Below are 15,506 nucleotides of genomic sequence, written 5' to 3' on the forward strand. Positions count from 1 at the left end.
ACACCTCATCTTCCGACTAGGCACTTTACAGCCTTCTGGACTGAATATTGAATTCAACAACTTTAGGTCTTGAGCTCCCTCCTCCATCCCCACCCCCTTTCTGTTTCTTCCCCCTTCCTTTTGTTTTTTCCAATAAATTATATAGATTTTTCTTTTCCCACCTATTTCCATTATTTTTAAATATTTTTACATCTTTTATGCTCCCCCCACCCCCACTAGAGCTATACCTTGAGTGCCCTACCACCCATTCTTAATTAGCACATTCATTTAAATAATATCACCAAATTTAACACCTATGTGTTGTTTTGTTCTGTTGTCTGTGACATCTTTTGATGATCTGCTCCTATCACTGCTTGTTTGTCCCTACAACCACACCACCCCCCTCCATTTCTCTCCCCCCACCCAACCACCCCCCTGCCCCCCCGCCCCCCATACAACTTAAACCAGCTTATATTTCACCCTTCCTTGGATTCACCTAGTTCTGTTGAAGGGTCATGAGGACTCGAAACGTCAACTCTTTTCTTCTCTGCCGATGCTGCCAGACCTGCTGAGTTTTTCCAGGTAATTCTGTTTTTGTTCTAGCGGTAATTGGCCGGGTTGAATTTGTCCAGCTTCTTGTGTACAGGGCATACCTGGGCAATTTTCCACATTGCCAGGTAGATGCCAGTGTTATAGCTGTATTGGAACAGCTTGGCTAAGTGCGCAGCAAGTTCTGGAGCACAAGTCTTCAGTACTATTGCCAGAACATTGTCAGGGCCCATAGCCTTTACAGTATTCAGTGCCTTCACCTGTTTCTTGATATCACGGAGTGAAGACTGACATCTGTGATGCTGACGACCTCTGGAGGTGGCCGAGATGGATCATCCACTCTGCACTTCTGGCTGAAGATTGTTGCAAATGCTTCAGCCTTATTTTTTTGTACTGGTGTGCTGGGCTCCCACATCATTGAGGATGGGGATATTTGTGCATCCTCGTCCTCCAGTGAGTTGTTCAACTGTCCATCGCCATTCACAACTGGATGTGGCAGAACTGCAGAGCTTAGATCTGATCCACTGGTTGTGGGATTGCTTAGCCCTGTCTATTGCTTGTTGCTTGGCATACAAGTGGTCCTGAGTTGTCACTTCACCAGGCTGACACTCCATTCTTAGGTATGCCTGGTGCTGCTCCTGGCATGCCCACCTGCACTCTTCATTGAACCAGGGTTAATCCCCTGGCTTGGTGGCAATAGTAGAGTAGGGGATATGCAGGCCATGAGGTTACTGATTGTGGTTGTATACAATTTTGCTGCTGCTGATGGCCCACAGTGCCTCGTGGATGCCCAGTCTTCAGTTGCTAGATCTGTTTGAAATCTATCCTATTTAGCACGTTGGTAGTGCCTCACGATACGATGGAAGGGGTCTTCACTGTGAAGGCAGGACTTCGTCTCCACAGGTGGTCATTCCTACAGATATTGTCATGGACAGATGCATCTGTGGCAGGCAGGTTGGCGAGGAAGGGGCCAAGTATGTTCTTCCCTCATGTTGGGCCCCTCACCAGCTACTGCAGACCCAGTCTAGCAGCCAAATTCTTATGGACTTGGCCAGCTCGGTCTATAGTGATACTACCAAGCTACACTTGGTGATGAATATTGAAGTCCCCCCCCCCGAGTACATTCTGCGCCCTTGTTACCCTCAGTCCTTCCTCCAAGTGGTATTCAACATGGAGGAATATTGATTCATCAGCTAAGGGGAGGGTGGGTACATTGTAATCAGCAGGAGATTTCTTCACCCATGTTTGACATGAGACTCTGTAGGGTCTGGAGTTGAGGACTCCAAGGGCAACTCCCTCCCGACTGTGGCGCCACCTCTGGTGATGGTGGTGTCTGGGACACTATCTGTAAGGTATGATTCTGAGTATGACTACGTCAGACTGTTGCTTGACTAGTCTATGGGACAGCTCTCCCAATTTTAGCACAAATCCCCAGATGTTAGTAAGAAGGACTTTGCAGGTTCGACAGGGCTATGTTTTCCATTTACGGTACCTAAGTTGATGCTGGATGGTCCATCCGGTTTCTTTCCTTATTTACTTTCTAATGGTTGGATACAACTGAGTGGCTTGCTGGACCATTTCAGAGGACATTTAAGAGTCAACCTGGTCTGGAGGCACATATAGGCCAGACCAGGTGAGGACAGCAGATTTCCTTCCCTGAAGGACATTCGTGAGCCAGATGGGTTTTTACGACAGTTAACAATGGTTTCATGATCATTCTATTTTTATTGTATTCAAATTCAACCATGTGCTGTAGTAGGGTTTGAACAGAGCATTATCCTGGGTCTTTGTCAGTGACAACACCACTACGCCACCACCTCTCCATATTAATTTGAACACAAGTGTTTTGCAGGTCTCTTCTAGTAATATTTTAATACAAACTGGAAAGAAAAGAAATTCATCCATTTTATTCAGATTTGTTTTAAATTGTCAGTCCTGATGTATTAGCATTGTATATAGAATTTGCTTGTAATTTATGGTACAGAAACAGGTCATTCAGAGCGTAAAGTCTATTCTGGCATTTATGCTCCACCTGAGCCTCCTCCCATTCTAGTTCATCTCCATCTAACCACATGTTCTCTTCTTTTCTCCCTTATATGTGTAAATTGCTTCACCTTAAATTTATCTATGCTATGTGCTTCAACTTCTGCTTGTGGTAGTGAGTTCCACATTCTAAATGCTTCCTGGGTGTTAGGGAGCTTCTCCTGAATTCCATTTCAGGTGGTTTGTAGTTTTTTTTTAGTTTTAATTGGTACATTATTAGAGATCAAAGATATAACATCTTTTTTAAAAAGTAGTAATTAATCAATACTTCTCCACAGGGTGTACTTAGAAAAGTAGATATCTAAGTGGCAGATGAAAGAAAACAAAGTAGATGAGCATTACAAATAGCGTTTGAAGGAAAGTATGGGCCTAGAATTTGATTGAAGTCATGCTGAGAGAATTATGACTCAGCCCATCATGTTCATGCCATCAATGAAGTGCTACCCAGCCTAATCCTACTTTTCTGCCCAACTGACCAGACCATCTGAATCTTCCTGCAGTCTAAAGTCTTCCTCCTTAGCGTCAGCCACATGGTCAATTTTTGTATAATCTGCAAAATTTATCACGCCGCCTACAAGTCTAAATCATTAATATATTAAATGCAAAAAGGGGTCAAGTACTGGGCCCTGCGGAACGCCACTTTTAACAGCCTTCTGGTCGCAAAAACACATAGCAACTGTTATTCCTTTACTTCTTGCCACTAAGCCAATTTTAGATCCAAATTGCCACTCTCCCTGGGATCTCAAGGGCTTTTACTTAATTTGCTAGGTTTCTAATGGCGAGCTGCATAAGGACCCTACCGCCGGAGCCAGAAATCAGTGAAAACGGTTGAGGTGGCAAATACTTCCCCTTTTTTTGCTCTAATATTACCATCAGAAATCCCACAAAGATTAAGCCTTGTTCAATGAAGCATAACTAGGCTTTTAACAGTGATGCACATTAATAACGATTGCTGAACAACTGATCTAGCCTTGAAAAAATATTTTATATTCTTGGAATGTCGTTAAATGTTTCCAATATTATTAATTAGTAGATTTTTAAATTAAATTTTTAAAATAATTACATATGTCCCAATATCTATTTCACTTAAAGGTGGTTCAACTGTTAGTACTTTTCATTTTCTGGTTAACGTCTATGAGAATTCTTTAATGTATCTGCATGTTTGGGCAGTTTGATGATGTCCCTGTAATTCGACACTGAGAATTCCCCACTAAATTGTGCTACAATCAATTGTAAGTCAAGAGAGTTAAGATTCTCAACACAGATCATTAGATCTCTCAGCACAGCCTTCAAGATCAGCAGCAAGCGTCTTTGTTTCCCTCTGAGCTTGTTAAAAGAAAGGATGAAAAGGAGGAAACAAGTTCAAACTGAGATCTCCTACTGTTGGGAAATGAGTGAGTGGGAGTGAGTGCGTGGAGAGCTAAGGATGAGGCGAATGAAAGCAGATGAAGGGGTAAGAAGGAGATGAGCTGTTGAAAAGGGAAAGGGTTGGGGTTGCATTTGGAGCTTGAGGAGATAAAAGCACGAATGCTCGGAAAAATGCGTAGAAAATAAACCACTGATAGCAACATTTTCCCTGCACTTCCACCAAAAAATGCATGCAGTTACAGTCAATGGTTCCTTTCGCTACCACACTAAGCCACCCACAACCTCCTTTCTCAAAGGAAACCAAGGAAAAGTGAACAGTCAAAAGAGAGAGATGCAAATAAAAATAAGTTAGGGAAAGAGAAGCAGGAGTGATGAAAAGGAGAAATGCAAAAGCAGAAGAGGAGAGAGAGAAAATAACACAAATACACTAAAGGCAAAAAAAGTCAAATTATTCTCGTTTGGCACTTGCAATGCTACAGATGAGAACGTACTCTACATATAGATATGCTAGAAAAGACAGGGAGCTATTAATACTTACAAGGAATGTCACGGTAACCATTCTCCAGTGCACGAAAGTAGTTCATGAACTCCCGAATGGGGATTTTGAAGAGGTCAAATAAGCCAGTATCAAGAAACAGGGAATAAATGACCTAAAAGACCAAAACAGTTTTGTTGGTTGCCAAAACTTACAAAGGGAAAGTGACTGATAAAAGGCAAAGAATGCACAGAATCAGAGTTCTCAAATTTTGACCATCTTAATAGCTTCTGGGCTTCACCTTACAACAAATTCTCCATCATTGGTTTACACATAGCCATATTTGTATACACAGACCATATATTTGTTGTACATTCAGGCATTTTAAACTTTATTGGGCAGTGTGTTATGAGCAGTGCCAGAAGTTCGTAAAAATTTAGTGGACAGAGGGGTTTTGTTTTCAAAAATCAGGCTTACTATAGAAGATAACTGATATGCTTCAGGTAGTAAAGTATTTCTTTGTCTTAAAAGGAAAATTAGTCAAAAATAACTGACAACAAGCATATAATTTAACTTTTGCTTCTTCGCATAAAAACCCCTTCATTTTCCCCCAATCTTTCAAGCCACAAACCATCTTTAGAGCTTTTTCACAATGCCGCTCTTCTACCAGCCAACTGGAGAGAAAGAAGAGTGCCATAGCACCCAACTCCTCAATCCCTCAACTCTCAGAAAGACAACCGGTCTCCACTTGACTGCACTGGGAATTTTGTTGTATTGAACCTGTATTCCCTTGTTGCATTGTAACTATAATAAATATATTTTTATTTAAATGTTGAAATCACCATTAAAATGAGCTAGCAATCTAATTTAAATATATTCCCTAGTTGGACACCATTGTCATTATCTTTAATCATCGTGATTTCACCTCCAGCTATGATGCTTTACTCAAAATCCTTTTATGATTGCTATCAATGGTGAATAGTTAGTCAGCATCAAACACACTTCCAAGTTTCTAATCACAACGCTGCTACTGTAGGAAAGTAGCCCTTTGACAAGCCTAAGGAGGAATAGGGTCATTCATCTTTCTTCTGCTCACTTGTGACGGAAGTATTGCAACCGGTCCAGTGCTTCATTAGGCAGGCCAGTTGAGAACAGTCAGCACCTTTCAATTTCACAAGTTGGATTTTGCTTGAAGGTGTAACGCGCAAGCTACTGGTTCACTCTGATACATAAATATTTCATAAAAGTGCATTTTTCTAGCTTACTGATGCTACTTTTTAATTTTGCATTAGTTTTTGAAAGTTCAAGTGTTGCTGTTCCATTATTAAATAAATACAAATAGTATTTAGTATAATAGCATACTAGTAAATATTATTTGGTAAAGAAAAGTTTAAAACACGTTTGAAGTTTAGAATCCTTTTAACCACTAAAAATTATGTTAATGGATGCCTGGGTTGCTACTGCTTTGTTTTTTGAAATAGAAATAAAGATCCTGAGTTATATCCCTTGTTTACAAATTGCACAAACTTCTGTTTTGCTATTCTTGCAAATCATGGACCTAAAAATTAGCATTGCAGAACAAAGGTCAGGAAATATTTGTAAATGTTCACAATCTCAGCTACTGTATAATAATCTATGCATGAACTTTTCTAAGATCGATTTTTGGCTCATGAACTTAATCAAATTTTTTAACAAAACATGGGCATATAGGATTCAGTTTTATACTCGATATTTTTATTTCATGTCATTGTGCATATGTTTGTGTCAAAATTAATGGTCACTTAATCATAACAAAATATAACATCAGTAAGAAAACTAACCTGACTAAGAATTCTTCCAGATTGTCCACCTGTCATCTCTACAAGTTCAAAAATCGGAAAATTCCAACTATTTAGCTTTTCCATGCATAGCTCAGTGCTTTGTGTTTCTATTGGCTCCAGCAAAAGCTCTGGCAGCTGCTGTTGGTTTAGAAGCAAAATGAAATAGTTATGTCGCAGAACCTTGCATCATAAAAAATCATTTCTTTCAAATGTGACCAACTATTCCAATAAGGATAATTACAACACTTGCATCCCTTCCCAGGCACCTACCCATGCAAGCACAGGAAATTTAACACCTACCCTTTTACCTCTTCCCTTTCCAAAATCTCAGGCCACAAACATTCCTTCCAGGCCAAATAACAGCTTACTAGTACTTCTTTCAACTTAGTACACTAGCATTGCTGCTCACGATGCAGTCTCTTCCACAGCAGGGGGACCTAAAGCAGATTGCATCTTTGCTTTGCTGAACACCTCTGTTCAGTCTGCAAGCATGACCCTCAGCTTTCAGTCACTTGCCATTTTAATTCTCCATCCTATTCTCGCTGTCCCTTCTCTGACCTCAACTTCCTACATGGTAGTACAACAGAAACTGCAAGAGCGGCATTTCAGCTTTCAATTAGGCAATTTGCAACCTTCCTAAAGTTCAACAAATTCAAATCATAACCTCTGCTCCCATTTTCTCAGACAATAGGTGCTGGAAACGATTCTGTTGTGGCCATTTACACCTTCCATGGACTCTGTTTTGTTTCTTTACTATTCCATTACCATCACATCTTTTTGCACCAAAACCTTTTTTGTCATTTAATCACTCCGACCCCTCAAACTATCGCAAACCTTACATCAGGCATGCCTAACGTGCATCCCATGGGCCCATGTTGGGCTCCATGCCAGGCTGGGAAAGACACACTCTGTGCTGGGCCAGGCGAGGTGGTGGGGAGAGACACATGGCTGGGCTGGAAGAGGCTGGTTGCAAGAGTTCGAGTTGGGGGGATGGCAGTTTCTGGTGAGGATGAAAAGACTTGTTGCCCAAGGACGTAGCAGAGAGGGAGTGTGAATGAACGAGAGCGAGCATGGGGGGAGGGGGAGGGCAAGTGAGAGGGGGGCAAGTGAGCACAAACGGGCAGGCATGGGGGAAGGGGAGTGAGAGCAAGGGTGGGGTGAGAGGAGCGAGAGCATGCGATCAGGCATGGGGGGAGCGAGCGCAAGCAGGCAGGCGTGAGGAAGGGGGAGTGAGAGCAAGGGTGGGGGGAAGGGGAGCAAGAGCACGCAAGCAGGCGTGGGGGAAGGGGGAGGCAAGAGCAAGCGAGCAGGCGTAGGGGGAGGCGAGAGCGAGTGAGCATGGGGGTGGAAGAGCAAGAGTGAGCGTGGCGAGGGGAGAGTGAGCATTGGGGGAGGGAAAGAGGGAGAGCGAGCATGGGGTGGGGAGAAAGCAAGAGAGAGTGGGGGGTGAGCGAACATGGGTTGGGGGAGGGGGTGAGTGAACGTGGGGAGTGGCAGTGTGTGTGGGCCTGCACGATTGGGGGTAAGAGCACAGGAAGCCTGTGCTGGGGGAGGCGGGGGCAGAACACAGGCATGCCCATGCTTGGCAGGGGACAAAGCACAGGTGAGCCCACACGGAGGTGGGGGAAGGAGAGAAGACAGGCAAGTTCATGAAGGCGGTGGTGGTGGGGCGGGGAGGAGGAGAAGAGAGAGACGAAGAGCAAGCCTACACGGACAGAGAAGGAATGAATGAGTGCGGGAGAGAAATTGAGTGAGTATGGGAGAATGAGTGAATGAGTGTGGGAAAGAGAATGAACGAGTGATTGAGGGACAGTGCACACGAGAGTGAGTGAGGGAAATGTGTGTGTCTGGCTCCTGCAGTCTTATGATTCCCACAAACCATCTCCCCCACACACCAGCACACAGTCACACCCACTCACACGGTGGGTGAATGAGCACCAAGAGATTGGGAGCGAGCCAGACAAACCTCTCACACTCTAATGGTAATCTTTATTAATTACTTTTTTAAAATTATCAACTTATTGCTTTGACATTGTTTTAGTTTTGATCAACAAGTTGTTTCTTTTCTTCATAACTCAACTTCATTTTGAAATTCACATTTCATGTCGTACCAATCCTTATCTTTCTGAAATTTGCTCATCGGCCCCGAGTGAGAAGAAAATGGAAATAGGATATCTCCTCTCTCCAAGTGCAGAAGTTGGACAAGCTTGCCTTCCATATTTTATTCTTTCTTCCCATCTATTTTAGACCTACCACACGCATGCCATACCTTTTCCCCGGCGCTGCACTTGCTTTCAAACTGTTAAATCTTCAACTTCATTCAATTCTGATAAAAAATCATCAATCTGAAGCATTAACCATGTTTCTCTCTCTTCACATGCTGCCTGGTCTGCCTAGTGCTCCAAGCATTTTCTGATCTTATTCTATTAACTATTGCTGGCAGGAAAAACAGATTTGAAGCAGGGATACAATATATCAAATTGAAGTGGCTAAGACTTATCAAAAGTGATATTTTCACATTATCATTAATTATGTTTCTTAAACAAAACTTTGAAATAAATATACTCATACAATATAAGAGTGATATTAATTTACTAAAGGTGAAACAATATTCCCTGCAAGCGCTCCCACTCTGTTCCCCCACCCCCAGCTCTCCAACTAGCTGGTTGATTACAAAGTCATCTCTTAGGGAATTTCTAGATTGTAATTCAGCTTCTGCAATGTATCAACAGTTGCTGTTATCAGGTTCAGCCTAAAAATCCCTATATTGCCACAGTGACTACACTTCCAAAGTACTTCATTGGATGTAAAGACTTTGAGAAATCCTGAGGTCATGAAAGGCGCCATTTAATGCAAGTCTTTCTTTGTTTAAAAATTATTCCTATCTATTCAGTCTGCTTTATAAACAATATATCCCCCTGGGATCTGTACAAATTGTTATGGAAAGTATCTATATAAATAATTTGATTCCATGAGTGACTGAAGTCCCAAGAAGAAAATGCTTTCATTCCTACGGCAAAATATTTCAATAGACTTAATAAAATATTCTTGATATTTTCAGTAGTTTTCAACTTCAAAACACTTGAAACGTCAAAAATATTTCAAGCAAGATTGGCTATCAATGATTTCTGATAAGTTTAAAGTTTACATAAGAATTTATGTACAAGTCCCATGAGAATGCTATGTAAAGTGTTCATATATACAGGTATGACTGATCAAATCCAATGTGTTACTGCTAAGTCAGTAAACAAAAATAAAAACTCAGTGGCAGAAATCTGTCTCACCACAGACTGATTATTTTGCACATGTGTCTGCTGATCATCATTGTTTGTAAATTTTATGGATCCTTCATTTTCTAACTGTTCCTTTATTTCAGTCCCCGAGATGTGTTCTTCCTTTGATCCACTGTTAGTAGCAGTATTTTCAGTACCTTCATCTTAAAAAAAGCACAAATTCTTCCTGTTTATTCTTTCAGTGTTTCATCTTGTTTATAGAAGTGTTATTTTACATACCCAAGTTCTAAGTACTTTCTTCTTAGTTGAGCACATAACCTCAACTTTTATATCTTAAACTTTGATCTTAAACACAATAGCAATGCATATATGGATACTAAGATAATAAAACAATTACTACAATTTAAATTCAATTCATGAAACGAATATTTTAAACTATTTTTATGCTTTGTAATTTTTTTTCTGATCATAAGCCTTTAATGAAAAAATATAATTTTATTGTATTATTTTATTGCAAGAAAGTGACTGAGTGAATCCAAATTGTGAAAAACTCTACCAGGTCTCAGCCAAGCTTCAAAATTCAGTATTTCACAATAGTGGCATAAATCCCTTTTTAAGAGGAGAGAAAATAACAATATCCATTAGGCTTTGCCAACATACTGCTAGCTAATCACGAATAAGCAGATCCCATCAGTATTGAGCCATGCGTGAAAATTATTGTCGAAGGAGGAAAACTCGATGATCACAACCATAGAATTTTTCACTGACATACCTTGTCCTTTGGCACGGGGTGATTCTGCAACAGACTGCAAACTGCTTTCTCCCAAATCTATATTTTGAACAGATCTAAGCATATGTCGTCCGCAGCTGTAACAAATTAATTTTACAAAGCAAACATAATAAACAATTATGAATCGAATTTATTTGCCAATAATCCAGAATGACCAAGTTTCCTTCTTCATGTATCTTCATTCTGTATTAAATTCCAAAATTAACAAAACTGGTTGAACTCTCCTGTTTGTAAAAGCATGATTTTCCATATTTTAAAAAAACCTGGACTGAAAAACCAAGCCAAATCCAATAGGCCTAGCTGCACAAAACTACTCTATAACTAACTAGTCTTAGGAAACAGCACTCATTGATGCTTTAAGAGAAAACAACTTGTATTTCAGGTCTGTAGGAAAATCACATCAGTGACTGGGACAGATCTAGAAAAACAAAAAGCACTTTTTGATTGCACATGATTGCGGAAGTAATATAATCCAGGTTTTCCTGCACATTGGAAATGTCGCATTCTGAAAATGCGCAATAAAACTGAAGATTTTTCTTATTGTAGTAAAACTTATCAAGTTTTGTATCACAATGGAATCTTTATTTTAGTTGACAAGTATGGAACATTTACAGATGATCTGGAAAGAAAAATACATGTCATAAAGCATTTTTAAAAAATTACAACTCCCTTTAATATGGTAAGCAATTTAGAAGTAAAATCGTGAATACCTACAATGTGCTGCACTGCAAGTACTTGTTTTACATTTTGATTAGGTATATGTGAGAGATTTTCAAAATACCACAGACTGGGATCATTTAAGCTACAACTCACACTTTGGAGATCTGGTATCCCTGTTCGTTTTAACTACAACTAGAAGTTTCCAGCCAGCTTTGTTAGTGACATCTAGCAATCACATAACAGTACATTATTTGATAAACTTCCTTGTGAAATGTTAGAAAAACTTCATTCTTTTATAAAGGGGTTCGAATCCCACAATTAGCTTTCAATCAACATGTTCAGTAATGCATCATGTACCTGCTGCAGAGAACACTGCTTGACATTCTAAAAGATTGTTGAAAATCTGGAGAACTGAGCGTGTATCCAATTGGTTTATGGAGAGTCACCCTGGGTTTGGTCAATATGTCAGCTGTATCAGGAAACTCTACCGGTGAGCGATTAAAACCCGTCATTGCCCCAGGTCCATGAATTGGGGAATTCACGGGACTGAGGCTAGGAGAAGTACCTGGAAGAAAAGAAAGATTTAACAGCTTAATCAAGGCCAAATCATAGATATTTTTCTTTGAAACTTTTTAATTTGTGAGAATGAAGCTGTGTGTATTTTATTCTAAATTGTTTTCTCATCTCTTTTATCTGTTGTATTTGTCAATAGTAGTCAGGAGGGCGACCTGTTTCCAGCAATCCAACAATGCTCTTTTGAACAACCAATTAAAAGGGACGAATATGCAGCAAAATGACATGTTCTTCAACAATTTCCCCCTCCTTCCCCTGAAGCACTGTGTAGCCTCTAGTTGTTACTTAAACACAAATTAATCTCAGCAACATGGGAGATTGCAGATGTAAATCTACATTTCAACACTGTGTGGCAGCATGCACCGCTGTTTCAAAGTACAGCTCAAATTAATGAATATTTAAAAAATGCTGCAATCTTTTGTATTCGCCAACAGCCAAAACAGATGATAATTAGTGCTACAACAATAAGCAACAGCAGCAGGCTGTGTCATTAGTTATGGTGAATTTCTGATGTCCTTTCAAGGCACATACATCTGCAGTTTTTTGCTTTTACATAAGTGCCTTGTGTTTTACCAGTCAGTAATTTTGTTTTTCTTTGTGTTTAATTATTTTGGATCATGTGAAAACCAGAATAAATCCAAGCAGTTACAACCATTGCAGAACATGGCTCAAAATTGGTAGCCATAGCAAAGAAGAAAATTACTTGCTAAGTGAGATTTTGACCATCATACACAACAGTCAATAACAAATGACAAAATACTGGTTTGCAGATAGAAAAACATAAACTCAATATGCAATAAAGAATTGTAGCCTTATCTTTTACAGTTGCATGTATAATTCTTAAATTAGCTTCTTAAACAGGAGAAACACTAGAAAGATCACTGCCATCACATGGAACTGTGTTCCAAAATAGAATGAACTTATAACAGCAAATAACTTGAGCTGAGCTGAAGTCTGAGGTATAGACATTGTGGGGCAGCAGGAAAAGAGGGAAAGTTACCTGGACACTAATCCAGGAGACAGACACACCCCTTACGTTAGGAAGTGAGACAGGTCTGGTTAGTCAATTAAACAAAGATAAAAACAAAAAACTGGTCAGGAGCCTCAACATTTGCCTTTGTCCAACAGGCACAAGGTTGGTGCTGCCTGCATGGATGAGCAAACTGACCATGGCACATTCAAACAGGGAGAGCAAAAAGCTCAGCAGAGTCATGGGAACAGATGCTGTTATTTGTAACCACGGCCAGGAGTTCCAAAGGTTTTTCTGCCTACCTGGTGCAAGGGTTGAAGACATATTTTTTAATTAGAAAAAAAAACCTGGAGTTGGAGGAGAGGATACAGTTACTGTGGTGGCTTAGGTATCAACAACAAAGGTAGAATATGGAATGAGGTTCTGCTGAGGGAATTTGAGAAGCTAAGGTCCAAATTGAAAAGCAGAACCTCTAAGATAGTAATCTCTGAATTATTATCTGAGCTCCATGCAAATTAGCAGAAGGTCAAATTGATCAGAGAGGATCAGTTGGCTCAAAGAGTGGTGCAGGAAACAGGTTTAAATCCATGGCACATTGACACCTATACTGGGGGAAGAAGGAGCTGTTCCAGTCCGAGTAAATGTTATTTTAAAGCCCTATCTATAGCCCCAGTAATAAAATGGGTCAGGGGGGAAAAGGGTTCAAGTGAGAGGAAATTTATATTTCTAAAGAAAAAAGTGAAGACCACAGAGTAGTGCACTGATTTAGATGAAGTGTGTGACAGGAAGGGGCAAAATGTTTAATGGTAATAGTGCATCAGTGAATAAGATCAAATCAGGGAGTAATGGTAACAAGTTAAAATGAATTTATCTGAACAAATGAAGCATTTGCAACAAGAGAACAAATTAATAGCACAAATAGAGATAAATGAGTTTGACCGAATAGCCATTACAGAAACATGCAGAAGAATTTTCGGGTCGGTGAGTGGGGGTGGGGCCCGCTCGTCGACGCGTAAAATGACGCGCGGTAATGTCAGGCAGGCGTCCCGACATCACCACGCATCATTTAGATTTTCAGTTCAGCGGACGCGCACCTGACTCGGCTGTGCGCCCGCTGAACCGTCAAAGGCCTATTAAGGCCATTTATATAGTCAGTAAAACAATTAACAGGACTGCCTGGCCAACCTTAAGGTTGGAGGGAGGGTGAAGAGCCCAGGCGGCCTTCTCATTTTTCATGGAACCTCATCCACGGGTGGGATGAGGTTTCATGAAGATTTCATTAATAAAATTTTTCATCAAAACTCATGAATATGTCCCAGCTCATGTGACACTGTCACATGAGGGGATGTCTTAAAATATTTCCTTTTCTTTATTTAAATTTTTAAACCTTTAACTAATTTCTCTGAGGCATCTCTCAGGGAGATTTCCATGCTCTTTCATGTGCATGCCCTGACTAAGGGAATCCCCCCCCCCCACCCCCACCCCAATGCCTGCTCAGCGCTTCCAGGCGTGCATCATGCTGGGCGGGCCTTAATTGGCCCGCCCACGTAAAATGGCGGTATGGCCTCAATTGGGGCTGCCAATTGGGTTTGCGCCTGCCCCTGCACAACCCCCCCCCCACCGACGGGAGGAAATTTCTGTCCACGGTTGCATGGTGACCAAGGGTGGGGACTAAATATTCCTAGAAAAACAAAATAGACGAGGAATGGGCGTAGCCCTAATAATAAAGGATGTAGTAAAGGCAATAGTGAGGAGTGATCATGGTTTAGAAGAGCAGCAAGTAGAATCAATATGGGTGGAGATAAGAAAGACAGATCGGACAACCCTAATGGGAGTAGTTTATAGTACTCCTGACAGTATTTATGCTATTGGACAGATTATAAACCAAGATATTATAGAAGCTTGTAACAAAGGCAATGCAATAATCATAAGGAACTTCAATATTCATAAAATTGGACAACACTAATCAGCAAAAGTAGAATGCACAGGTCGGCTGGGAAGGTTGGCTAAGATAAATTGGAAAATTAGATAAAAGGTACAAAGGCAAATCAGCAATGGTAAACATTTAAGAAAATATTTCTTCATTCTCAACAATATACATTCCACTGAGAAATAAACACTTCACTGGAAAAGAGATCCATCTGTAGTTAACTAAATAGATTAAGGATAGAATTAGAGGCTGGTGGGGGAGAAATTATAATGAGGAATAAGGAAAACGCAAAATCATTAAATAAATATTTTGTGACCATCTTCAGAATAGAAGGCACAAAAATCATACTAGAAATAATAGGGAACCAAGTGAATAATATTAATTGTTTTAAGCTTCTCACTCCTATTACTGAAGGCATACTCCAGAGCTAGTTGTCGCCCTAGCCAAGCTGTTCCAGTACAGCTACAACACTGACATCTACCCAAAAATATGGAAAATTGCCCAGCTATGTCCTGTCCACTAAAAGCAGGATAAATCCCACTTGGCCAACTACCGCCCTAGCAGTCTACTCTCGATCATCAGCAAAGTGATGGAAGATATTGTCGCAAGTGCTATCAAGCAGCACTTACACAGAAATAACATGCTCACATATGCTCAGTTTGGATTATGCCAGGGACATTGAGCTCCTGACCTCTTTACAGCCTTGGTACAAACATAGACGAAAGAACTGAATTCCAGAGGTGAAGTGAGAGTGAAAGACCTTGACATGATGGCAGCATGTGACCGAGCATGGCATCAAGGAGCCTTAGCAAAATTGAAGTCAATGAGAACCCATCACTGGTTGGAGTCATACCAAGCACAAAGGAACAAGTCCTAAGCCCAACATCATCAACTGCTTCATCAATGACTTTCTCTCCATAAGGTCAGAAGTGGGAATGTTCGCTGATGATTGCATAATAGTTGGTACCATTTGCGGCTCCTCAAATAATTAAGCAGTCTGTTTCCATACGCAACACCTGGACAACGTTCCGGCTTGAGCTGATAAGTGGCAAGTAACATTGCCGTTACTCAAGTGCCAGGCAAACTCCATCTCCAACAAGAGAGAATTGTAACCAT

The 15,506-nt window shown here is 40.6% G+C and overlaps 1 protein-coding gene across 9 annotated transcripts in view; it reads right to left on the bottom strand.

Moving 5' to 3' along the window:
- The window catches only part of pde3b (phosphodiesterase 3B), a 265,470-nt gene that overhangs the window by 20,520 nt on the left and 229,444 nt on the right, over positions 1–15,506 (bottom strand). For 8 of the 9 annotated variants that reach the window (XM_041196605.1, XM_041196606.1, XM_041196607.1 and 5 more), the window contains 5 exons: positions 11,275–11,482; positions 10,240–10,334; positions 9,519–9,670; positions 6,235–6,372; positions 4,478–4,589 (listed from right to left, as the gene is read on the bottom strand). In XM_041196605.1, coding sequence (XP_041052539.1) covers positions 4,478–4,589; positions 6,235–6,372; positions 9,519–9,670; positions 10,240–10,334; positions 11,275–11,482 — 705 coding nt within the window. The remainder of the gene's footprint in view (positions 1–4,477; positions 4,590–6,234; positions 6,373–9,518; positions 9,671–10,239; positions 10,335–11,274; positions 11,483–15,506) is intronic. The other variant, XM_041196601.1, reaches the window with a different exon arrangement.

The sequence above is a fragment of the Carcharodon carcharias genome, chromosome 10, assembly GCF_017639515.1.
Source record: "Carcharodon carcharias isolate sCarCar2 chromosome 10, sCarCar2.pri, whole genome shotgun sequence".
Classification (NCBI taxonomy): Eukaryota; Metazoa; Chordata; class Chondrichthyes; order Lamniformes; family Lamnidae; genus Carcharodon; species Carcharodon carcharias.